The sequence below is a fragment of the Eubalaena glacialis genome, chromosome 8 (genome assembly GCF_028564815.1).
Source record: "Eubalaena glacialis isolate mEubGla1 chromosome 8, mEubGla1.1.hap2.+ XY, whole genome shotgun sequence".
Lineage (NCBI taxonomy): Eukaryota > Metazoa > Chordata > Mammalia > Artiodactyla > Balaenidae > Eubalaena > Eubalaena glacialis.
Window position 1 is genome coordinate 122758317 of NC_083723.1, and position 26303 is coordinate 122784619.

Genomic DNA, 26303 nt, shown 5'->3' on the forward strand with positions numbered 1-26303 from the left:
GTGGAGATGGAGAGAGGATACAGGAGGGTGGGTGTGGAGAGGGAGAGAAGATGCATGTGGGTGTGGAGATGGAGAGAGGATGCAGGAGGGTGGGTGTGGAGATGGAGAGAAGATGCAGGTGGGTGTGGAGATGGAGAGAGGATGCAGGAGGTGGGTGTAGAGATGGAGAGAGGATGCAGGAGGGTGGGTGTGGAGATGGAGAGAAGATGCAGGTGGGTGTGGAGATGGAGAGAAGATGCAGGTGGGTGTGGAGATGGAGAGAGGATGCAGGAGGTGGGTGTGCAGAGAGCCTAGTGCTGCGCTCCCAGGGGAAACGCCTGAACCAACCCAAAGGAGGGTCCATCCAAGCTAGACTCTTGCAACAGGCCCAGCCCAGTGGGTCTCTGGGCCCTGGGCAGTTGGAGGAGAGAAGGGCAAAGTCAGACCAAGTGTGCCTGGAAGGCTGCTCCAGGCAGGGCGGGACTGGAGGTTGCGGGGAAGATGCTAGGAGTGATGCCCTCAGTTGGCGACCAAGGGGTCACTTCTGGAGAAAGCCCAGAGCTGCAGGAAGTGGCCAGACACCTGCTCCACTGTTGCCAGCTGGGACCCCGCAGGTTTTTCTGTACCTCCCCAGGCAAGCTCCCCCTTTCTAAAAGCAAGATAATAAAACCTGCTTCCTGTTTTCACTGATGCAGATTGTGATTACTTGGTGGGTTATTTTTAGGAGAGTCGCCAACATCTTCTGATGAACAGCTAATTCCAGGTGCTCTGTGGGGCCCTGGAGAAGCTGCAGGAAGATTGGATGCCTGATGCCTGGCTTCTCTTATAATTCATTAGGCTTCTGGAACGCATGTAATGAAAGACAGAAAACATTGTGACCAGAAGTCAGGGGACCTGGGTGTCACACCTTTGCGGTGAACTTTATTTTTTATTTTTTTTTAAATAGAAGGGTGACTTTTTAATTTTTAATTTTTTCTAGCTTTATTGAGATATTCTTGACATATTATATATGTAAGTTTAAGGTGTATGATGAGATGATTTCATAACCGTATATATTGCAAAATGTTTACTACAATGAGGTTAGTTAACACCTCTGCCCCTCACCTTTTTGTGTGTGTAGTGATAACATTTATGATCTAATCTCTTAACGACTCTCAAGTACATAATGCGGTTAACCTCATTCTCTGCTTCTTAGAAGATGCTGACTCAGTCCTGGGCACCAAAGAGAGAGGCTTGTGGGGACCCCAAGGCCACCGGCTGCAAGCTAGGCTTTTGGGGATGTTTTTGTTTATCTCAAAAGTTCTTAGGAGTGTTGAATTGTTCTTCATTACCTATCCATACTTATCTAAAATGCTCTGGAGGACTGCCCTGGCAGTCCAGTTGTTAAGAATCCACCTTCCAATGCAGGGGACGCGGGTTTGATCCCTGGTCAGGGAACTAAGATCCCACATGCCGCGGAGCAACTAAGCCTGCGTGCTCTAGAGCCCGCGTGCCACAACTAGAGAGCCCGCATGCCACAACTAGAGAGCCCGCCCTCCGCAACTATTGAGTGCACATGCTCTAGAGCCTGCATGCCGCAACTAGAGAGAAGACCACGTGTTGCAATGAAAGATCCCGTGTGCCACAGAGAAGATCCCATGTGCTGCAACTACTGAGCCCCATTCGCTCTCCAGCCTGCACGCTGCAACTAGAGAGAAGCCCATGTGCTGCAATGAAAGATCCCACGTGCCGCAAAGAAGATCCCGCGTGCCACCACTAAGACCCGACGCAGCCAAATAAATAAATATTAAAAAAATAAATAAAATGCTCTGGAAGGTGGGCCATGGCTGGGCTGTGGTCTGTCTGAGGCCGGGCTCTGGCCCTCAGCCAATGAAGCAGGAGCACCTGGGTTTAAGATGCAAGAAGCAATCGGCCTCTGAGGTCCCTTCTTGCTCCTGGCTTTTTACCTGTTTCTTTTTTTTAAATTAATTAATTTATTTTTGGCTGCATTGGGTCTTTGTTGCTGCGCACGGGCGGTGAGCAGTCATTGCGGTGCGCGGGCTTCTCATTGTGGTGGCTTCCCTTGTGGAGCACGGGCTCTAGGTGCGTGGGCTTCAGTAGTTGTGGCGCACGGGCTCAGTTGCTCCACGGCATGTGGGATCTTCCCGGACCAGGGTTCGAACCCGTGTCCCCTGCATGGGCAGGCGGATTCTTAACCACTGCACCACCAGGGAAGTCCCTGGCTTCTCACTTGTGTTTCGGCCCCACTTGTTCCTGGTGCGCCCGTGTCGGCTTCCTCTTGCTCATTAAAAATCCTGCTCTGGCCTCCCTGCCAGCCAGCAGCCCGGATGGCAGGGGCAGATGTCCTTCTGAGAATACCAAGGTGGTAGAAAAGTCCTGCCAGATGTGGTGATAGCACCTGCGGATGTAGCAGCAGCCCTTGGCATTCACCATCCAGCCTCCCTCCCAGCGAGGGGACGACAGCCCCGAGAGACGCCTCCTCCCAAGGCGATGCTGCGTCTAGACACCTACATCAGCATCATGTGCTGGAAAGGGGAGAGAAATTAGATGGCAGCTGGAGGGGGAAGCGGGGTGAGAGCATATTCTTTTTCAAAGATGGGAGAGGAGCAGGTAGGAGAGTTATGGGGCTGGGGGGCGGGGGAGGTGAATGCACTACAACACAGAGGGATGATGCCCGTCAGAGCCCGTTGAGGATGGTGATCCTAGTGTAAAGTCACTTCCGCCAGTAGGTTTGTGTGTCTCCCCTCGGCGCCCTCAGCGGTGCAGGCGCAGGCATGGTGTTGATGAATCGGCGCCACGTTTCACCCAGCACGTTCATGTTCTCCTCCACCTGACAGCCTCAGACTGCCCTCCTCCTGACTCTTGACCTCCCTTTCCTTGGAGCATTTACTTTAGAAAACTTGTAATTGCAAACTCTTTCTCTGCCCCTTTGAGATGTAACTCTTTTTAAAAGCCTCCTGCCAGTTTTACAACCCAGATCTATCTTCCTCAAGGATGTGGGAGCGGTCCATCCCTTTGAAATGTAACCACCAAGGGAGATAGCGCCCCACCTCCCTTCTCCCCGGGGCGGGGTGGGGGGGGAGGTCAACCCTGACTCTGATGGGCTCCAGTACTTTTCCAGCAGCTCGCCCCAGCCCGGAACATCCTTCCTGGTGTTACAGCTGTGGGTTCAGTCTTAGTTCTGGCCTCGCTCCCCTGTTATCAGAGCCTCGAACAGTCTTCCCGGCCTGGTCGCCTTTGTCTGCTGCAGCTGTTGCTATTGTTGTTGTTTTAATTTATTTTATTCAGGTAGAGTTGATTTACAATGTTGTGTTAATTTCTGCTGTACAGCAAAGTGACTCAGTTATACATACATACCCATCTTTATCCTGTTTTGTTTTAGTTGTTTTCAGTGGGAGGGTTGGCGTGAATAACATGGGAAACAGGAATCAGTCATGACCTTTTGGCTTTCTCTGCCTCCCCTGCCTCTAGTGCCTCAGACTCAGTGTCCCCAAGCTGAGGCGCTTGTCTTCCCGGAAAACCCCGGTCTCTCACAGCCCCAGCTGCACAAAGGCCACTAGAAAGTGCTGTGACCCCTGACATCCCACAGCCGGTCAACCTGGGGTGACCACTAACCTTTATGTGAATGAGAAAATGGTATCTCTTCTTCAAGTTAAGTGTGTATAAAGAGCCATATTGGGTTTCCCTGGTGGCGCAGTGGTTAAGAATCCACCTGCCAATGCAGGGGACACGGGTTCGAGCCCTAGTCCGGGAAGATCCCACATGCCGCAGAGCAACTAAGCCCGTGTGCCACAACTACTGAGCCTGCGCTCTAGAGCACGCGGGCCACAACTACTGAAGCCCACCCGCCTAGAGGCCATGCTCCGCAACAAGCCCGCGCACCACAATGAAGAGTAGCCCCTGCTCTCTGCAACTAGAGAAAGCCCGCGTGCAGCAGCGATGACCTAAGGCAGCCAAAAATAAATAAATAAATAAATGTATAAATAGGCATATTATTTCTTTTCTTTCTTTATTTTTTTATACGGCAGGTTCTTATTAGTCATCAATTTCATACACATCAGTGTATACATGTCAATTCCAGTCGCCCAATTCATCCCACCCCCACCACCACCCCCTGCCGCTTTCCCCTCTAGTGTCCATACGTTTGTTCTCTACATCTGTGTCTCAATTTCTGCCCTGCAAGCTGGTTCATCTGTACCATTTTTCTAGGTTCCACATATATGCGTTAATATACGATATTTGTTTTTCTCTTTCTGACTTACTTCACTCTGTATGACAGTCTCTAGATCCATCCACGTCTCAACAAATGACCCAATTTCGTTCCTTTTTATGGCTGAGTAATATTCCATTGTATATATGTACCACATCTTCTTTATCCATTCGTCTGTCGATGGGCATTTAGGTTGCTTCCATGACCTGGCTATTGAAAATAGTGCTTCAATGAACACTGGGGGGCATGTGTCTTTTTGAATTATGGTTTTCTCTGGGTATGTGCCCAGTAGTGGGATTGCTGGATTATATGGTAATTTTATTTTTAGTTTTTTAAGGAACCTCCATACTGTTCTCCATAGTGGCTGTATCAACTTACATTCCCACCAACAGTGCAAGAGGGTTCCCTTTTCTCCACACCCTCTCCAGCATTTGTTGTTTGTAGATTTTCTGATGACGCCCATTCTAACTGGTGTGAGGTGGTACCTCATTGTAGTTTTGATTTGCATTTCTCTAATAATTAGTGATGTTGAGCGGCTTTTCATGTGCTTCTTGGCCATCTGTATGTCTTCTTTGGAGAAATGTCTATTTAGGTCTTCTGCCCATTTTTGGATTGGGTTGTTTGTTTTTTTAATATTGAGCTGCATGAGCTGTTTATATATTTTGGAGATTAATCCTTTGTCCGTTGATTCGTTTGCAAATATTTTCTCCCATTCTGAGGGCTGTCTTTTCGTCTTATTTATGGTTTCCTTTGCTGTGCAAAAGCTTTGAAGTTTCATTAGGACCAGCACGTTTATTTTTGTTTTTATTTCCATTACTAGGAGGTGGATCAAAAAAGATCTTGCTGTGATTTATGTCAAAGAGTGTTCTTCCTATGTTTTCCTCTAAGAGTTTTATAGTGTCCGGTCTTACATTTAGGTCTCTAATCCATTTCAAGTTTATTTTTGTGTATGGTGTTAGGGAGTGAGTGTTCTAATTTCATTCTTTTACATGTAGCTGTCCAGTTTTCCCAGCACCACTTATTGAAGAGACTGTCTTTTCTCCATTGTACATCCTTGCCTCCTTTGTCATAGCTTAGTTGACCATAGGTGCGTGGGTTTATCTCTGGGCTTTCTATCTTGTTCCATTGATCTATGTTTCTGTTTTTGTGCCAGTACCATATTGTCTTGATTAGTGTAGCTTTGTAGTATAGTCTGAAGTCAGGGAGTCTGATTCCTCCAGCTCCGTTTTTTCCCCACAAGACTGCTTTGGCTATTCAGGGTCTTTTGTGTCTCCATACAAATTTTAAGATTTTTTTGTTCTAGTTCTGTAAAAAATGCCATTGGTAATTTGATAGGGATTGCATTGAATCTGTAGATTGCTTTGGGTAGTATAGTCATTTTCACAATATTGATTCTTCCAATCCAAGAACATGGTATATCTCTCCATCTGTTGGTATCATCTTTAATTTCTTTCATCAGTGTCTTATAGTTTTCTGCATACAGGTCTTTTTTCTTCCTAGGTAGGTTTATTCCTAGGTATTTTATTCTTTTTGTTGCAGTGGTAAATGGGAGTGTTTCCTTAATTTCTCTTTCAGATTTTTCATCATTAGTGTATAGGAATGCAAGAGATTTCTGTGCATTAATTTTGTATCCTGCAACTTTACCAAATTCATTGATTAGCTTTAGTAGTTTTCTGGTGGCATCCTTAGGATTCTCTATGTATAGTATCATGTCATCTGCAAACAGTGACAGTTTTACTTCTTCTTTTCCAATTTGTATTCCTTTTATTTCTTTTTCTTCTCTGATTGCCGTGGCTAGGACTTCCAAAACTATGTTGAGTAATAGTGGTGAGAATGGACATCCTTGTCTTGTTCCTGATCTTAGAGGAAATGCTTTCAGTTTTTCACCATTGAGAATGATGTTTGCTGTGGGTTTGTCATATATGGCCTTTATTATGTTGAGGTAGGTTCCCTGTATGCCCACTTTCTGGAGAGTTTTTATCATAAATGGGTGTTGAATTTTGTCAAAAGCTTCTTCTGCATCTATTGAGATGATCATATGGTTTTTATTCTTCGTTTTGTTAATATGGTGTACCACATTGATTCATTTGTGTATATTGAAGAATCCTTGCATCCCTGGAATAAATCCCACTTGATCATGGTGTATGATCCTTTTAATGTGTTGTTGGATTCTGTTTGCTAGTATTTTGTTGAGGATTTTTGCATCCATATTCATCAGTGATATTGGTCTGTAATTTTCTTTTTTTGTAGTATCTTTGTCTGGTTTTGGTATCAGGGTGATGGTGGCCTCATAGAATGAGTTTGGGAGTGTTCCTTCCTCTGCAATTTTTTGGAAGAGTTTGAGAAGGATGGGTGTTAGCTCTTCTCTAAATGTTTGATAGAATTCACCTGTGAAGCCATCTGGTCCTGGACTTTTGTTTGTTGGAAGATTTTTAGTCACAGTTTCAATTTCATTACTTGTGATTGGTCTGTTCATATTTTCATATTTTCTGTTTCCTCCTGGTTCAGTCTTGGAAAGTTATACCTTTCTAAGAATTTGTCCATTTCTTCCAGGTTGTCCATTTTATTGGCATAGAGTTGCTTGTAGTAGTCTCTTAGGATGCTTTGTATTTCTGCGGTGTCTATTGTAACTTCTCCTTTTTCATTTCTAATTTTATTGATTTGAGTCCTCTCCCTCTTTTTCTTGATGAGTCTGGCTAATGGTTTATCAATTTTGTTTATCTTCTCAAAGAACAGGCTTTTAGTTTTATTGATCTTTGCTATTGTTTTCTTTGTTGCTATTTAATTTATTTCTGCTCTGATCTTTATGATTTCTTTCCTTCTGCTAACTTTGGGTTTAGTTTGTTCTTCTTTCTGTAGTTCCTTTAGGTGTAAGGTTAGATTGTTTATTTGAGATTTTTCTTGTTTCTTGAGGTAGGCTTGTATAGCTATAAACTTCCCTCTTAGAACTGCTTTTGCTGCATCCCATAGGTTTTGGATCATTGTGTTTTCATTGTCATTTGTCTCTAGGTATTTTTTGATTTCCTCTTTGATTTCTTCAGTGATCTCTTGGTTATTTAGTAACGTATTGTTTAGCCTCCATGTGTTTGTGTTTTTTACGTTTTTTCCCCTGTAATTCATTTCTAATCTCATAGTGTTGTGGTCAGAAAAGATGCTTGATATGATTTCAATTTTCTTAAATTTACTGAGGCTTGATTTGTGACCCAAGATGTGATCTATCCTGGAGAATGTTCCGTGCACACTTGAGAAGAAAGTGTAATCTGCTGTTTTTGGATGGAATGTCCTATAAATATCAATTAAATCTATCTGGTCTATTGTGTCATTTAAAGCTTCTGTTTCCTTATTTATTTTCATTTTGGATGATCTGTCCATTGGTGTAAGTGAGGTGTTAAAGTCCCCCACTATTATTGTGTTACTGTCGATTTCCTCTTTTATAGCTGTTAGCAGTTGCCCTATGTATTGAGGTGCTCCTATGTTGGGTGCATATATATTTATAATTGTTATATCTTCTTCTTGGATTGATCCCTTGATCATTATGTAGTGTCCTTCCTTGTCTCTTGTAACATTCTTTATTTTAAAGTCTATTTTATCTGATATGAGTGTTGCTACTCCAGCTTTCTTTTGATTTCTATTTGCATGGAATATCTTTTTCCATCCCCTCACTTTCAGTCTGTATGTGTCCCTAGGTCTGAAGTGGGTCTCTTGTAGACAGCATATATATGGGTCTTGTTTTTGTATCCATTCGGCAAGCCTGTGTCTTTTGGTTGGAGCATTTAATCCATTCACGTTTAAGGTAATTATCGATATGTATGTTCCTATGACCATTTTCTTAATTGTTTTGGGTTTGTTTTTGTAGGTCCTTTTCTTCTCTTGTGTTTCCCACTTAGAGAAGTTCCTTTAGCATTTGTCATAGAGCTGGTTTGGTGGTGCTGAATTCTTTTAACTTTTGCTTGTCTGTAAAGCTTTTGATTCCTCCATCGAATCTGAGTGAGATCCTTGCCGGGTAGAGTAATCTTGGTTGTAGGTTCTTCCCTTTCATCACTTTAAGTATATCATGCCAATCCGTTCTGGTTTGTAGAGTTTCTGCTGAGAAATCAGCTGTTAACCTTATGGGAGTTCCCTTGTATGTTGTTTGTCGTTTTTCCCTCGCTGCTTTCAATAATTTTTCTTTGTCTTTAATTTTTGCCAATTTGATTACTATGTGTCTCGGCGTGTTTCTCCTTGGGTGTATCCTGTATGGGACTCGCTGCGCTTGCTGGACTTGGGTGGCTATTTCCTTTCCCATGTTAGGGTAATTTTCGATTATAATCTCTTCAAATATTTTCTCGGGTCCTTTCTCTCTCTCTTCTCCTTCTGGGACCCCTATAATGTGAATGTTGTTGTGTTTAATGTTGTCCCAGAGGTCTCTTAGGCTATCTTCATTTCTTTTCATTCTTTTTTCTTTATTCTGTTCCGCAACAGTGAATTCCACCATTCTGTCTTCCAGGTCACTTATCCGTTCTTCTGCCTCAGTTATTCTGCTATTGATTCCTTCTAGTGTAGCTTTCATTTCATTTATTGTATTGTTCATCCCTGTTTGTTTGTTCTTTAATTCTTCTAGGTCTTTGTTAAACATTTCTTGCATCTTCTCGATCTTTGCCACCATTCTTTTTCCGAGGTCCTGGATCATTTTCACTATCATTATTCTGAATTCTTTTTCTGGAAGGTTGCCTATCTCCACTTGATTTAGTTGTTTTTCTGGGGTTTTATCTTGTTCCTTCATCTGGTACATAGCCCTCTGCCTTTTCATCTTGTCTATCTTTCTGTGAATGTGGTTTTTGTTCCACAGGCTGCAGGATTGTATTTCTTCTTGCTTCTGCTGTCTGCCCTCTGGTGGATGCAGCTATCTAAGAGGCTTGTGCAAGTTTCCTGATGGGAGGGACTTGTGGTGGGTAGAGCTGACTGTTGCTCTGGTGGGCAGAGCTCAGTAAAACTTTAATCCGCTTGACTGCTTATGGGTGGGGTTGGGTTCCCTCCCTGTTGGTTGTTTGGCCCGAGGCAACCCAACACTGGAGCCTACCTAGGCTCTTTGCTGGGGCTAATGGCGGACTGTGGGAGGGCTCACGCCAAGGACTACTTCCCGGAACTTCTGCTGCCAGTGTCCTTGTCCCCATGGTGAGCCACAGCCACCCCCCACCTCTGCAGGAGACCCTCCAACACTAGCAGGTAGGTCTGGTTCAGTCTCCCCTGGGGTCACTGCTCCTTCCCCTGGGTCCTGATGGGCACACTACTTTGTGTGTGCCCTCCAAGAGTGGAGTCTCTGTTTCTCCCAGTCCTGTCGAAGTCCTGCAATCAAATCCCACTAGCCTTCAAAGTCTGATTCTCTAGGAATTCCTCCTCCCGTTGCTGGACCCCCAGGTTGGGAAGCCTGACGTGGGGCTCAGAACCTTCACTCCAGTGGGTGGACTTCTGTGGTATAAGTGTTCTCCAGTCTGTGAGTCACCCACCCAGCAGTTATGGGATTTGATTTTACTGTGATTGTGCCCCTCCTACCGTCTCATTGTGGCTTCTCCTTTGTCTTCGGATGTGGGGTATCTTTTTTGGTGAGTTCCAGTGTCCTCCTGTCGATGATTGTCCAGCAGCTAGTTGTGATTCGGTGTTCTCGCAAGAGGGAGTGAGAGCACGTCCTTCTACTTCACAATCTTGGTTCAGGGCTGCATATTATTTCTTAATAATAAATATTGTAACAAACAAGGAGTCTGCTTGAATAAGACTTTTAATTCCATCTGAAAACTGTCAAAATATACAAATTTAGTTACAAGACACTTTTACTGCCATCTGCCAAAATTGTAGTAAGCACACATGTCCTATCTTGGAAATAAAACAACTTATAAATTTTTTTTTTTTTCGAAATAAGAAATGTCTATGTTGTGAGTAGCACTCCCTTTGATGTGACAACTTGGAACACTTGTAAGAGCAACCCTGAATGAGTCTTTTTTATTCTTGTGCTGTTTCTAGCTCCTAAATCTATCATAAATCTGTTCCTTTTCCCACATGCATTTTCACTGTCACTATTTTCGTTCATGTCCTTGTTTCTAGCTTGGACTATTGCAGTAGCCTCTCACTGGTCCTGCAGCCTGACCCCATTTCCTCCACATGCCCAAGCTGCTCTCATCACTCTGACTGCCTGTGGCATTTGCCACTCTCCCTCTGCCTGAGTGTCCCTCCCAGGGAAATTTCTACTTGCCCTTCAAGACTGCGGGTAGGCTTAAGCTCCCCTGTGTAGCTTCTGCCTCTACTGTGCCCGCTGATCTCCTCCATTAAAGTCCCTGGCACAGTAAAGGGCTGGTTTATGGGTTTGTTGATAAGTTTGCTTCCCACTTGGTTGTTTCTCCATCTTGCGGGGTTGACAGGCTTCCTCTTTGCTCCCATGGCCTCCTGAACACGCTTCTATGGCAGCACATGTACACTTTTCATAGCCATAGATTTAGTCTCTTTTCCCGTCATTTGATTGAGCTTCTTGAGCCAGGGATGTGTCTGGAGAGTCTTTGAACCTCTGTGTCTGAGACAGTGCTGGGTCCTGGTAGCTTCCTCCTTGCTCGCATAACTTGTGCCTTCCAGGAGGAAGTACACATGTTACATGTGTACTTTCTGGAAGTCCAGTCTCTCTCCCTCCCGCCCCCTCTGAGAGTCTGGGAGGGGGAGGGGAAAGAGGGGTGTCTTACTTGCAGAGTCCTTGCAAGAGCCACCTGGGGAGTGGTTTTGCTGCCCTTGTCATTACCCACACAGCCACTAGGGAGCAGGAAAGCCCCATACTTCCCTAGATTGGGGCCCAGCCAGAATCAGCCGCCTTCCCCACAGAAGTCCATTCTCCAAAAGCAGATGTGCTGAGGATCATTTTGCAAAATCGTTGACTCAGCAAATAATCAACTGCTAACTCATCGAGGAGTTATTTGAGGCTTTGGTTTTATTCAGAGTGCTCCCCAAAGCTTCCTATTTCATCTAAGAAGGAGGGAGCTTTTCTTGATCTCAGTTTACTGTGTTCTCTGTTTTGGGGAAATGGTATCCCACCAGGCCTGTGACCCTGCCTTGACCTGACCTCCACTTCTGGGAGTGACACAGCTGGGATGATTGACTGGCCATGTGGCAGGCTTCTGTCTGATGGTATTGATGTGTTGATTTTATGTGAATTGACCTAGTGCCCCATGGAGGGTGGGGATTCTTCCTGGACCTGGTCCTCCTTACTAAGGGGGTGGGGGGATGGGAGACCCTCTTTCGGTTTCCCCTCCAAGGTGTAGCCGTGTCACCCCAGCCCTTGGTAGCGGTGCCAGCAGACTGAACTTGAAGACCAGAGGCGAGGGGGACCCCAGGAGACACGGCAGCCCCTCAAAGCCCAGTTCAGCCCCCACTGCTCCTCCTTCCGTGGGGTCTCTGGAAGGCTCAGCCCCACCTCAGACATTTCATAGACCCAGCCTGGCGTGACAGTGTGAGCTCAAGGGCCTCTGCACCGTGACTGAAAGTCCTCTCACACAGAGAACATTAAGCTAAGTGAAAAAAGCCAGTCACATAGGACAAACCCTGTCTGATTCCAGTCACAGGAAGTATCTAAATCAGACACAGAAAGTAGACGGTGGTTACCAGGGGCTGGGGACGGGGGAGGAGGATTAGCATCTAATGGGTCCAGAGCTTCAGGCTGGGGGATGGAATAGTTCTGGAACTCTTGGCACAATGTCGAGAATGCACCTGAAGCTGCTGAGCTGTACATTTAAAGATGGCTACGATGGTCAATTCAATGTTACATGTGTGGTTTTTTTTTTTTTTTTTTAGCACAATAAAATAAAATAAGGTCTTTCTCTGTGTTTCACTTCCTTCTCTAGAAGGAAGCTTTGAACGCTTATGGCTCACAATAGGGTTTCGTTTTATGAACTCTTTGAAAGCATCAAAGTTCTAGCATTTCAAATGTTTGGCTAGCTCCGGGAAAGAACACTTTCTCCTGGGAAGCAGCGTTGGTCCGAGGCCCAGAGTTTGTCCGGCGGGGGCGTTCGGGGAGAGCCCTCTGGAAGGCAGGAGAGGAGCTGAAGCTGTAAGGGCTGCTGCAAGGCAGACGCAGGGCGAGGAGCTGGTAGGAGACGGTAAACTATGTCTTTCGCTTTTCACCCCAGTCTCGGGAAAGGGCGGGGCTGAGCGGTGAAGGCGGGGACCTGCTGGGAGCGGAAACACCTGCTCCGGGCCCTAAGCCACCCCCGCCTCCCCCCGCCACCCCTCCCCGCCCCCCGGCTCGCCCAAAGCCTTGAAAGGCCCCAGATTGTTCTCTGTCGGCACAGCGATCCTTCTCGAGGGACCCTTCCGAAGCTCGGATGGGGCTCAGCCCGGGTCCCAGCCCGGGTCCCCTCAGCCCCAGCGGAGCCTCCGCCTTCCCCCTCCCACCAGCCTTTGGCCGCGCCGGGAAGGTGGGCGCGGTCCCTTCCTGACTCGGACCGCCGTGCCCCAGACGTTCTCACCCTGTGGTCTGGCATCACTTCTGAACTTCCCCTCCGACTGCATTGGAAACCTATTTCTAAAAACCTCTTCCTCCTCAGAAACACTATGTCAGGAAGATCCCGACCCTGCGAAGCTGGTCCAGCCCCTGCTTTCCTCTCCCCGCGCGGCTGCCCCATCCTCTGAGGGGATAGAGTAGCCGCTTCACCCAGCCGAGCGATGCAGGCGGAACCTGGAGGTTCTGAGACCGTGACAGGTCAGGGGACAGGACCGAGGTACGTGTGTGCGTGGTGGCGGTCTCTGTGCTGGACACGTGAACATGAGGATGGGAAAGGCGGCCGAGCAGGGCGGGGAGACAGCCACCTGGAGGGCTTGATTTCAGGGGCTCTGGGATGTTCCTCCCGCTCCAGCGCAGGTCTCCCCAGCCTGGGGGGGCACAGAGGTCACCCCCCTCCCCGGGGAGTCGTGCCTGTGGGCAGCCTTCCTAGGAAGAGGCCGGTCTGGGAGGGGGCTGCTCGCCCCACCCAGGGCTGAGAAGAAGGCCTGGAAGAGAAAGGGGGGTAGGTCCGTTCCTCTGGCATCCCCTGACTTCACGACTGTGACACAAAGCAAACTCCCACTCTCACCCCGGGGAAGTCAGCGGGAGCTGCCTACCTCCTTGAGAAGAAGCGGGCAGGGAAGCTGGCCGTTTGGACACTGATTTTCCACATTCACTCTCCCGATATTTCCCAACCCTTGCACAATTAGGATTCCATGAACTGAGCATTGAAAGTGGTCAGTGTTTGCCAAAAACACTCTTTCTGATTTTATCTAAATTTAAGCCTCCTGGGCTTTCACCCATGAACTCTCTTCCTTCCTCCTGCTGGGCTGGGACTGAGTTCTCTCCAGGCCGGGCTCCGGAAGCTTCTCTGACCACCTTTTTTCTGTGCACCTGAACTGCTCCTGATGTGGGACAAATCCCTACATCATTGGAAGCTTTGCTTGGATGCCTGAAGCCACGTCCCCCTTGGGCTATATCCTGAGAAGAAGGTGGAGGCTGCTTTAGAATCTCAGCAAGGGTTCTGGAGAAAGCTTTCTTTCTTTCTTTTTTTTTTTTTTTAAGTTTTTAAAAAATTCTTGAATTTTATTTTATTTATTTTTTAATACAGCAGGTTCTTATTAGTTACCTATTTTATACGTATTAGTGTATATATGTCAATCCCCATCTCCCAATTCATCCCACCACCACACCCCCTTCCCCCCTTTGTGACCATACGTTCGTTCTGTACATCTGTGTCTCTATTTCTGCCTTGCAAACTGGTTCATCTGTACCATTTTTGTAGATTCCACATATATGCGTTAATATTCGATATTTGTTTTTCTCTTTCTGACTTAGTTCACTCTGTATGACAGTCTCTAGGTCCATCCACGTCTCTACAAATGACCCAATTTCATTCCTTTTTATGGCTGAGTAATATTCCATTGTAGGTATGTACCACATCTTCTTTATCCATTCGTCTGTCGATGGGCATTTAGGTTGCATCCATGACGTGGCTATTGAAAATAGTGCTTCAATGAACACTGGGGTGCATGTGTCTTTTTGAATTATGGTTTTCTCAGGGTATATGCCCAGTAGCAGGATTGCTGGGTCATATGGTAGTTCTATTTTTAGTTTTTTAAGGAACCTCCATACTGTTCTCCATAGTGGCTGTATCAACTTACATTCCCACCAACAGTGCAAGAGGGTTCCCTTTTCTCCACACCCTCACCAGCATTTATTGTTCGTAGATTTTCTGATGATGCCCATTCTGACCAGTGTGAGGTGATACCTCATTGTAGTTTTGATTTGCATTTCTCTAATAATTAGTGATGTTGAGCAGCTTTTCATGTGCTTCTTGGCCATCTGTATGTTTTCTTTGGAGAAATGTCTATTTAGGTCTTCTGCCCATTTTTGGATTGAGTTGTTTGTTTTTTTAATATTGAGCTGCGTGAACTGTTTATATATTTTGGAGATTAATCCTTTGTCCGTTGATTCGTTTGCAAATATTTTCTCCCATTCTGAGGGTTGTCTTTTCGTCTTGTTTAGAGTTTCCTTTGCTGTGCAAAAGGAAAGTAGTCTTTCTTTCTTCTTCTCTCTTTTGCTCTGCTGGGGTCTCCAGAGTGGTCTGGGAGATGATGAGGGAAATGTGGGTTATCAAGGAGAGAGTGAGGGAGGGGAGAGCTTTGGTTCCCTTTTGTCCTCAAAAGTATTTTCTGTACCCTTGGGAGGAAATGGTACAGGTGGGTAATTGTATGCATAGAGAGAGGGGGGGAGGGGGAAGAGAAAGAGAAAGAGAGTTAGTTCTGATTCAATATGATGTCATTAGCTGGAAGGAGTACAATAAAGACTCATCCATTTCGTCACACCATGATGGGGAACCATATAAAACAACAGTGTGTACTTGGGAAATAAATTCCTTTTTTTGACCTGCTGGAGATCTCTGCTTCCTTTACCTTATTTACTCACTAGTGTCTTAAAAAAAAATTAATGTACAAAAATATACTACTACTTCTTCCCTTGGTTGGGAAACAACATAAAGTCACTTCTCTTTTATTATTCAAAGTGACGTCACTTTGGTCTCCCTCTCCATGTCTAAAAACAATTTTTCTTCCTTTCCTCACATCCCCCACTCTCACCATCACTCATTTCACATCATTTATTGAGCATTTACTATATGCCAGACACAATATTAGGACTTAGGGACACAGAACAAGATGGGCATGGTCTCTGCTCTTAGAGAGTTTCATACTAAGGACAGCAAAGAGAAAATGAAAAAAGTAGACACAATAAATAATACCAGATAGAAACAGTGCTATGATGACAATAAGGAGAGTCAGGATATGGGGAGTTAGGGTGAGGCTTTCTTTATATGGGGGTGTGTCAGGGTCAGAAGAGGCTCTTAGAAGAGTCCCAACAGTGACTGGACTTCTCGGCTTGGCATAACCTTGGAGGTGCGTGTTTTGAGCTGAGCTGGGCTTTGCCTGTTGCACTGTGCGGAGATCCAGACGCTTGTAGGGAGGAGCCCAGGCCTCCATCCTTGGCCCTGATGAGATTCTCCCTGCCTCAGCCGTACGTCTCCTCTGAGGTGAAGCTTCTTGAGGGCAGGTGTACGTGCTTCCTTTGCTACCTTCTCTGATTCCTTCCTCACACTCCAGTGACACTCTTCTTGAAAGAGGAGTGAACTTTCAAATAACTACGCAGAAAAGGGGCTTTTCTCCTTCACTTTCTTCAGCTGTGTTTCTTTATTTTTCAAGTTTGTATCCTTTATTTTCCTTGTTTGTATCCCGGGGCCCTATTATTGTATAAAAATACAAATACTATGTATTTTTAATCTACGGTGTTTTGTGTAAATAGCATTTTCTCAGTTGTCAGACATGACTGACGTATATGATAAATAAACTTCAATCTATTGAAAAAAAAAAAAGAAACAGAAAGTCCTTTCTTGTTGTTCCTCTATCCACTCTGTGAGTTGAACATTGCTGTGTTGCTTTTCGTCCCGACAGAACCAGCGGAAACCTGTGTCAGGAGAGAGAGTCAGAGCCGGGCTGCTCCATGATGGAACTGAGGCTTCTTCTTTTAGGGAAACACGGCGCAGGGAAAAGTGCCACAGGAAACACCATTCTGGGCAAAGCTGTGTTCAAGTCCAGGTTCAGTGAGCAGATGGTGACTAAAACGTGCCAGAGAGAGAGTGGGGCCACGCAGGGGAGGGAGGTTGTGGTCATCGACACCCCTGACCTTTTCTCCTCAATAACTTGTGCCAATGACAAGGAAGGCTACATTGAGCGCTGCCTGGAGCTCTCGGCTCCCAGCCTCGACGCCTTGCTTCTGGTAATTCCCATCGGCCATTATAAGGTGGAGGACAGAGAAACAATCAAGGGCATCCAGAAGGTGTTTGGAGCTAAAGCCAGGAAGCACATCATTATAGTCTTTACTTGGAAGGATGATTTGATGGATGGCTTGCTGGAAGATTACATTGAAAGTGACGAGTCTGTTAGGGACTTGGTTCAGAACTATGGCGGCCGATACTGTGCTTTCAACAACAAGGCAAGTGAGGATGAGCGGGACGCCCAGGTGAAGGACCTCCTCTGCAAGGTCAAGGGTTTGGTGGATGAGAACCAAGGACCATACTGGGTGAGCTTCAGAAATGAAGACAGTAGAGTCCAGGTGAGGATTCTTGTGAAGGTCTCCAAGGGTCTCTGTTGTTAGAGCTAGCGGGATAAAGGCACAAATAAGTGAAATGTTGCATAGGCTTTGTTTAAAGGGATATTTATCCGTAAACTGGAAAGATGAGGTTACTTTGAGTATTATACTTCATTGGCAAATTATTGGATATATTTAAGAGCTTATCTGACTTTACCCCTCATAGCATTGGACACATAAATGACTCATTAGACCCTCTCTTCCCTTGGCTTCAGTAAAACTATCCTCTTCTTGCTTTTTCGTCCTCGCTTGCTCCTCCAGAGAATGCTGAGTCCTCCTCTAATGACCTGCCAGCTGGCATCTTCAGGGCTTGGATCTCGCCCTTCCTCCCTTCTCTATACTTGTGTCCTCAGGTGATTCCACATTTTTACAGCTTTGAGCTTCATCTGTTGCTAATAGTTTCCAAATTAGTAACTCCAGTCCAGGTCTTTCCTCTTGAGTTCTGACTCCTTTGTCCATCCAATTGCTATTTGACATCACTCTCTTAAAGAATCTCAGAGTTGACATGTCCAGACTTTTGTTTTTCCCTCTTGAATCTCTGAGACTTCAGTTTTCCTCTCAGCTCTGTCAATGGCTGTCCGGCTTATCATGCTCTTCAAACCTATTGGCCCAGATGTCAGCTTTGATACCACGGCCAGCTTGCATCTGATTTCCAGGAGATCATCGTCTTGTGTGATTAAGGCACCTGGAATCCGCCTGCTTCTCTCTGTCTCCACTACCATCATCTGGTCCAGGCCAGCCTCTTTTCTTGCCTGTACTATTTTACACATATTCGCATAACAATTTTCCCCTCATTCCTTCTTGTGCCTTACCCTCCCCACCCCCATCCATTTCACGCACAATAGCCAGAGTGATATTTTAGTTGATTTTAAAACTTCTGATTTCATGCCAATTTAAATGTTGGGAGTGAGGCTTCCCCAGGCAGGTGAAGGGGATGTTAATTATGTGTTTGGCTCTTCATCCTTCATTGTCTCCATTTGTCCATCTGGATGGGGAAGGTTCCAAATTTTACTGGATCTCACGTTAGAAGAAGCTTCATCTCTATACTGGGGGTGCAGTAAGGGAAGAAGACATTGGAGATACATGGGGAGCTTGATTTCCAATCTCCTCCCTTCCCCTGTCCCTCAGATGCACCGCACAGCCATCACTTGACTAGTTTCTTCTTCCAGGGAGTCCAGAAGCTTTTCTTAAGCTTCTGGATTTTCTCCAGGAATAGCAGGAACTCTGGGAGACTCTGGAAAGAATTACTATTACTACTGGGGACTGCGGAGAAGTAAAGTTAGAAAGTGCTTCAGGAACAATGCCTGGGTTAGATGGCATTTGTGGGGCTTCTCTGAGTGAGAGCAAAACCCACCTTCTTACTTCTGGGAAACCTGTTGCAGCAGCAGCGGGGTCTCAAGGTCAGCTTCATCATGGACAGGACTACACATGCCAGCAGCGAGCATGACCATGACCATGACCATGACGTTCATTTGACCACATCCTAATCATCGAATTACTCTGAATTATATACTTGTGTCTCCATTCCTTTACTTTGTGAAAAGCTGAGATTTTACATCTGTGTGCATCATATTCTCCTTTATTTTCTTTCTAGGATTGTGTGAATGAAGCTACATCTCAGAGGGAGGACCATCCACATGGTAAGATAATTCTTTTTTTTTTTCACACAAATATTTTAATAAAATTATCACGCAAAGTTGTATATATACACATACAACTATTTACAAATATGTAAGCATATGTACAAAGACTAGAAAGGAATATACAGAAAAAAATATGTGTTAGGATACTGGGGTTCTGTTTCTTTTAAATTATTTTGTAATTATTTTACACTGAGGTAGGACTATTGTAGTGTTAGAGAATCTTGTATAAATGTATTTGTTCAGGAGCTTCCCTGTCAATATCCTTTTCTGGGTATACATCATAGTTCAGTGGTACCTCTTCAACCCAGGGAGATAACTGTATATTAACCTGAAGACCTGAGAGAGAATGAAGCTACATCTCAGAGGGAGGACCATCCACATGGTAAGATAATTCTTAAAAAAATGTTAAGCTCATATCTGTATTCTTTTGAATGCATCATGCATCAAAATGAAGTGGAAAAATTATCTAGATAAGTCAGAACAAAAATGCACCCTGGAGCCCAAACTCAGGTTGGTGCCCACAATCTGTCTCCCAGGGAACTGCTAACACTTGTGAGTAGGTGCAGCACCAGCAGAGGTTCTGGACACCGTGCGGGTGTCCCCGGCCTTCCCTGAAATGTTACAGAGCTGGGCTTGTCTCTTGCGGCTTCTTTCCTGACTCAGCCTCTTCTCCCCAGCCTGGGATCCAGCACTACCCAATTTTGGACTCCTACCGGGAGGCAGAAATCACTCCTTCATGGATAACACTAAACAGAATAACACCTGCAGAATTCAGTGATGGAGCTCAGTATCTGTGTGATGATTGCCATTAATGGTGCATTGTGCGCACCGCACAAGTCAATACACATAGATCTACCTTGTTCTGTTCGGTGGACGTAATGTGGTCCATGGTATGGGCATACGCGACAAATTCACCCATCTCTTTGTTGTTGGACTTTCAGGTTATTTCCGGGCCAGCTCTGTGCAAGAACTGAATATTTCCCAGTGAATAAGATAGATGAGATCTCTGTCCTTGTAGGACTTCCCAAAATAATAATTAAGATTAAAATTACAATTTTAATGATAATTATTGCAACTGACATTATATGCTGGGAGATATATATATATATAATATATAAATTATTCAATCCTCGTAGCATATAATATATAATCCTCATAACAACCTCACAATATAGCCCTTAATAACAATCCTATAAAGAAGGTGTTATTTTCATTATTCTCGTTTTACAGTTGAGTAAATTTAGCCAGAAATACGTGAACTTAGCAGTAGGGAGTTAAAATTCTGTCGATGCCCGTCAGCCAAGACCCCCAGGAATATTCCTGTTACTGAACAAAACTGGGTGGAATGGCTTGTGGCAGTGAGGGAATATAGCACATCATGGGGACCAAGGAGCATCTCAGAATGAGGGTGTTGACGAAGACGTTTTATAGGATGTGGGCTTGTGTGAGGTGATTTGGGGGAAAGTAGAAACTCTCCCAAGGCAACATAACATGGACATGGTGTCACTAGCATTTCGGCTGCTTTCTTTACATGCTATGTTCTTTCCCCTTCCCAGACTTGGGGCTCAGACGCTGAGTATCATCCACTCTGATAGTGCCCTGGATGATACAGACTCAGTGACTATCCTTGTAACTGTGGGCTCTGTCATGTGCCCAGTGGGTCTGGTATTGACTTGGGATCATGGGAGAAGTGGTGGGGATGGTGTATGTGTGGAGAGACAGTTTTGTGGTGCAGGTTATTACAGTAATTTACTGAGGTATAATTTACATAGAGTGAAATGCACAAATCTTAAGTGTACAACTCGAGGGTTTTTTACATATCTACACATATGTGACCATCATCTAGATAAAGATATGGGGCATTTCCATCACCTTAGAAGTTCTTACTGTCCCTCCCTAAAGGGAACCACTCTCCAGACTTCTATCAACATGGATTAATTTTGTGTGTTCTTGAACTTCAGATAATGACATCATGTAGCATGTGGTTTTGTGTTTGGCTTCTTTCACTTAGCATGTTTTGGCGATCCATCCAGGCTGCATATCAGTACATCACTTTTTGTTAAATTGCCGAGTTGTATTCTATTTTATGAATATACCACTAAGATGCATTTTTTTATTTAAGTTTTAAAAAATTTAATTATTATTTTTTTATTTGGTTGGCCGCCCTTCACGGCATGTGGGACTCCCGGTTCCCTGACCAGGGATCGAACCCTTGCCCCCTGCAGTGGAAGCACAGAGTCCCAACCACTGGACCACCAGGGAAGCCCCCCACTAAGATGCATTTTAAACTCATCCTCCCCAGTTCTGCCTTAGCCCACGAACTTCACGCCCCAGTAGTTAACTTCGGTAGCAAAATAAGAGGAATCCTGAGGCTCAAGACCAGTGAAGGCCAAGTTTAACATTTTCATGTTCCTGGGAAATCTTAAGCCCTTTACACCTCTCTTAAGTTGTTCATGGCCCTTTTCATGGCTTTCACTTTGATGGGTAGCTTCTGACTGGGTCTAGAGTTCTACTGGTTCAGAGGACCACTGCCATTCTCTATAAAAACTGACAAGAGATTTTTAAAATCTCAAAAGAGATTTATGAGAAATCCTAAAACCTGTCCACATCTCTGTATTCAAATGTAAGAAGAGACTCTGAATCTGTCCTTTTGTCCCAGGGTCAGGGGAGGATCATCACCAGGCTACAGGATGTGAGCCGAACCAGGGGCCGTCAGCACTGAAGGTCCTGCTCGTGGGGAAGCACGGTGTGGGAAAAAGTGCAGCCGGAAACAGCCTTCTGGGGAAGCGGGTCTTTCAGACCCAATACAGTGAAAAGCCAGTAACCCAGAGGTGTAAGTCCGAGTGCAGAACCTGGAGAGGGAGGAAAGTTTTGATCATTGATACTCCAGACTTCTCATCTGCAAAGGATGTTGAACAAGACCTTTTGAACAGCACCTTTCCAGGTCCCCATGCCTTCCTGCTGGTGACCCCACTGGGCTCTTTCAATGAGAGAGATCGCATGGTGCTGAGTACCATCCACAGCATTTTTGGAGATAAATTCATGGAGTACATGATTGTTCTCCTCACCAGGAAAGAAGATCTAGGGAATCAGGATCTAGATACGTTCTTAAAAACCAGAGCTAAAAGGCTCTACGAGCTCATCAAGCAATGTAAAAACCGATGCAGCATCTTCAACTATAGAGCAACGGGAGAAGAGGAGCGGGGCCAGGTGGATGAGCTCCTGCAAAAAATTGTGAGCACGGTGCAGCGGAATGGGGGCAAGCCTTGCACCTTCAGGGGGAAAGGTAAACGATGTCTAGAAAACCTTTTCTGCATACTTAAAAATAGATATAAATGTACAAGAACTTTATTTTCTGAAGGGCACAGCGGAGGTCAAAAGGACAGGTCTCTTCTATTAACCGACTCTTTCTCCTTTCTATCTCAAATTTTACTAAATTTATGTGCCTGTGCATGCACTGTCCTGACCTGGTCTTTAATTTTCTCCCGACTTTTCTCCCATCTCTTCAACTGGTTGCTGAGCATCTTGAGGGAAGGAGTTGGCCTTTTCCAGTCTCTTGTCTTCCCCACAGCGTATCTGTTGCCCAGGGCTTAGCACTCAGTGCTGGTGCTGAGATAGTCCTGGTTCCTTGGTTTTACCCTTCCCTTCTTCCTGCCGTCTCCTCTCCTTCCCCCACCCCCACCCCCCTCCCCCGCCTCTTCCTTTCCTCCCTGCCCTCTGCCTTTCTTAACCTCTTAGTTTACTCTCTTGGTTCTTTACTCTTCCCTCTGTTGGAGAAGTGGGGCTGTTTTGACCGGACAAGGACAGGGAGCCTGAAAGCTCATGATGGTCATGCCCCACATGGCACTCGGTGGACTTTATTAGTCCAGCCACACTACCTTACCTACTGCTTAAGCCACGCTACCTCACCTACTGCCTAAGCCACGCTACCTCACCTACTGCCTAAGCCACGCTACCTTACCTACTGCTTAAGCAGAAGTCCCCTTGTAGCCCACTCAGTGCTACAAATTCTATTGACCTGAGCTGAGATTCTTCCCATTCTACTCATCCCATTCTCTGCTGCTTCAAAGATCCTCACCTAGGAAGAACATCAGACCAAAAGGAGCAGACCTGTTTGTTGTGCCCTTTCACATTCTTAATGGGGAGCCAGGTGCTGGGCAGCCTCCTGAAAGCACAGACATGTGGGAAAGTCAGGAGGGGCTGTGTGGAGGAAGCACGATTTGAAGCAGGCTTTGGAGAATGGGTAGAGTTTGGATGGCTGAGTACAAAGCTCCAGAGAGTACACTAGCAACTTGAAGCAAGGAGGTAGAACTGAGCATCTACTTGTGAGAGGACAAAGGGGCGTGGTCCTGATGGAGATGAGGGCTTACACCTCTAGATGTGGGATGGGGAGTTTAGACCAGATTGCAGAGGGGGTGAGAACCACACCCTCCGAGGGCATGGAAGAGGGACTTAATCAATTTTTTAATCCTGTATGTTTAACTATGAGATTGTGGGTTCAGGATAAGCAATTGAATAATTTCTCCCAGAAGGAAGAACGTAGGATGGGCTTTCCTCTCTCTTTGTTTTGAGGCAGATATCGGTAACTTGGTAAAAACTCACAATCGAGAACTGTGAGACCTGAATGGAAGAGAGAGATCACAGTACAAGTGCAAAGTCATAAGGAAAACCCCAATAATACATATTGTAAGATCTTTGTGCATCTATTATCTCATTTATAGGGGAATTTATTCTCCATTATTGACTCCCCACAGAGCAGTGTTAGTGGATATTCATTATTATAACCAGGGAGTGCCTTTTGACTCATTGATGAAAGATACAGTTAGACACAATTAAGAGTAATGTGGTTTTTAGATATATATGTATATATGTATAACTGAATCATTTTGCTGTACACCTGAAACCGTTGTAAATCAACGGTACTTCAATAAAAAAAGATTAATGTGGTTTTAACGAGAAATGAATTTTAGCACGATCCAGCCGAAGGAACTGGTAATCCATTAATGACACATGTAGTTGTTTTTTCATGAAAAGTCAATTCTATGGAATAATTTTTCAAATACATCAAGGAGATTTTGCTACAGTTAGCATTAATTGGCAGTAGGAAGGCATAGTCAGAGCAGGAACAGAAGACAGAGATGAGGTGTATGGACAGGACCCGGCTAAGCAGGTGAAGAGTAATAAAGCCACTGGCACTCACAGGGTATCAGGGAGTCAGAGAAGCTACCAGAAAAAGGAAGCAGAGTAAATTCAGAGATGGGTACAGTGCTGTGTCAATGGATGAGCGCTGAGCAGAGACTGTGGTCCACGTCCTGCTTCTGAGTTTACAGACTGTGTAATTTTGACAGACTGTTCCAGGGCTTGGAGATGGAACTTCCTGAGCATCCTCTGCTGTAAAATTAATGGCAATAGTCTGGAGATGAAAGTTGTACCCAGATCAGCGCATGGTCACGAATCTTTCCTGCTTTCTTTTCAACAGAGTCCCTGTGTATTATCCTCGTGGGGAGGAGTGGGGCTGGGAAGAGTGCCAGTGGGAACACCATCCTCGGGAGGCCGGAGTTCCACTCTCAGCTGGGAGCACAGCTGGTCACCAAGACATGCCAGAGCGGCTGGAGGACGTGGGATGGGCAGGATGTTGTGGTTGTGGACACTCCCTTGCCCTGCCTGGTGTCCGGAGCTGAATGGGGTCCATCCCAGCTAGATGAGGAGGTCAGACGCTGTTTGTCCTACTATAAAGAAGGGAGTACGGTTCTGGTCCTGGTATTACAGCTAGGACGGATCACTCAAGAGGACAAAAAGGCAGTGGCAGAATTAAAGACCATCTTTGGAGAGGAAGTTATGAAATACACGATTGTGCTGTTTACCCGGAAGGAAGACTTAGAGACTGGGAAGCTTGAAGATTATGTCAAAAACACAGATAACAGATATCTTAGGGACATCATTGAGAAATGTAAGGGGAGATATTGTGCTTTTAATAACAAAGAAACTGGCCAAGCCAGGGAAGAGCAGGCAAGAGAGCTTTTGTCAGAGGTTAGTAACCTGATAAAGCGCCGTGGAGAGCATGAATATCCCCATCCATGGGGGAATGTAGGCAAAATAATGAAAAATTTTCAGCCCCAAAAATTACTAAATAATTTAAAAAGTACGTTACTGTAAAATTACTAAATAACTTAAAGGGTAAGTTACTGTAGGAAGCCCCACATTAGTAAATAATTTAAAAGGTAAGTTGCTATAGCAAGCTGAAATGCCTGGGGTCTCTTTTAAGTTAGAGATACCCTCAGGCTACAAGCATGGGGGGGCATGGTAAGACTGGTGGGATGGGAAGAGGGTTCATGACTTTGAGGGCTTGAGAGGTAAATGCATATCACACTGTGGTGCTTCAGCTCTTTGTAGGGAAATAAATTGTCAGGCTGGGGCAGGTAGTAGGGGATAATAAAGGAGAAAGAAAAAATAAGGTGGGGAAATCTGGGAAAAGGCTTCAGAGATTAGGCTGATATTAAGGATCAGAATCAAGTTCATCTGTGTAGGCAGATCGGAGTCAGGACAGACACTGGGACTGAGGCCAAGGCCAGCCTGAGGTCAGAATACAGATAGTCACACAAGAACCAGAGGATTCAGATACATGAAGGGAAAACAATGTCCAGTCAACTCCTGGGTGTGGCAGAATGGAGAAGCTGGACTCCTGTGGGCCTCTCTGATGCCCAGCACTGCTTGCCAGGTGCCCTGAGCTCTCCATCTCCACTGCGGCAGCACTCAGGGCCTTCCTTTCTTCCCATGATGGCTACTCCTTACTTCTTCCCCCAGTCCAAGCTGGAATGGAAAGTGGGACCTAGTCTACCTTCCTTTGCAGTCCCTGAGGAAATGAACAGGAGTCTGTGAAGTATCAAAAGATTTTATTGCCAATCATTCACAGTGAAATAGACTAGAACAAAAATTAGAAGCATGGTAAAATTGCCAAGATTAGACAATCTTGCAAAAATTTAAAATTCTAAGTAAAATTCTAGATTTCCTCTAGAAAAAGTTATTGAAAACTCCTTTATACTTCTCTCTCTCTTTCTCTTTTTTTTCCCTCCCTCCCCCACTCCCCTTGTCCCTGAGGCTTAGGAATTAGGTTAAAACTCAAAGAGGTCAAATAATAATGGCTTAAACACATTAGGGGTTTATGGTGTCTTACATTAAGAAGTCCAGGAGTAGGCAGCCTGGGACCAGTGTGGCATCGACGTTCCAGCTTCTTTCTGCCTTTCTGCCCCCATCCATCGGCATGCAGCCTCCTTACTTAAGGTTGCTTCTTACGGTTCCAAGATGGTGGTGTCCTACTCACGGCTGAGCAGGTTATATTGAGAGCTGCCTGGTGTGGATGACATATGGGAACTACGGAGTCTTCTCCCAGTTAGATGTAAGGTCAGATGTTTTCAATATTAACCGCTTTACACATGCTTTGAGGACATGATCTATGTCATCATCAGCTTTTTTAAAATTTCAAAGTATCAGGTTACCTCAAGATTAACCCATTTATAAGAGCATGGACTGTCACCATTAATACTTTTGTACCCTGCATAACCCTTAATACGACAAATTCTGGAAAGTGTGTGTAAATATATTCAGTTGAGTGAAATAATAAAGATGAATTATATGAATTCACGTCCTCCTTCTGATTCCTATTTTTCTGACTTGGGGGAAGAGCATGCTTCCATGGAGTGGAAATGAAAATGTTTAAATACCTTGACTCTGGTGAAGTTTTTGCATCTTTGATGCCTGAAGACCTTTAAACTGGGTGACAGTCACTTCACTAGGC

The 26303-nt window shown here is 45.2% G+C and overlaps 1 protein-coding gene across 2 annotated transcripts in view; it reads left to right on the plus strand.

Moving 5' to 3' along the window:
• The window catches only part of GIMAP8 (GTPase, IMAP family member 8), a 34352-nt gene extending 8260 nt beyond the window's left edge, over positions 1-26092 (plus strand). Inside the window, exons 1-6 of one of the 2 annotated variants that reach the window (XM_061198933.1) lie at positions 12179-12300; positions 12748-12921; positions 16169-16829; positions 18460-18505; positions 21168-21794; positions 23988-26092. In XM_061198933.1, the coding sequence (XP_061054916.1) occupies positions 12866-12921; positions 16169-16829; positions 18460-18505; positions 21168-21794; positions 23988-24664 (2067 nt within the window). In that variant the 5' untranslated portion in view covers positions 12179-12300; positions 12748-12865 and the 3' untranslated portion in view covers positions 24665-26092. Of the gene's footprint in view, positions 1-12178; positions 12301-12747; positions 12922-16168; positions 16830-18459; positions 18506-21167; positions 21795-23987 lie in introns of those variants that run through there. The other variant, XM_061198932.1, reaches the window with a different exon arrangement.
• Positions 26093-26303: the final 211 nt, after the last annotated feature.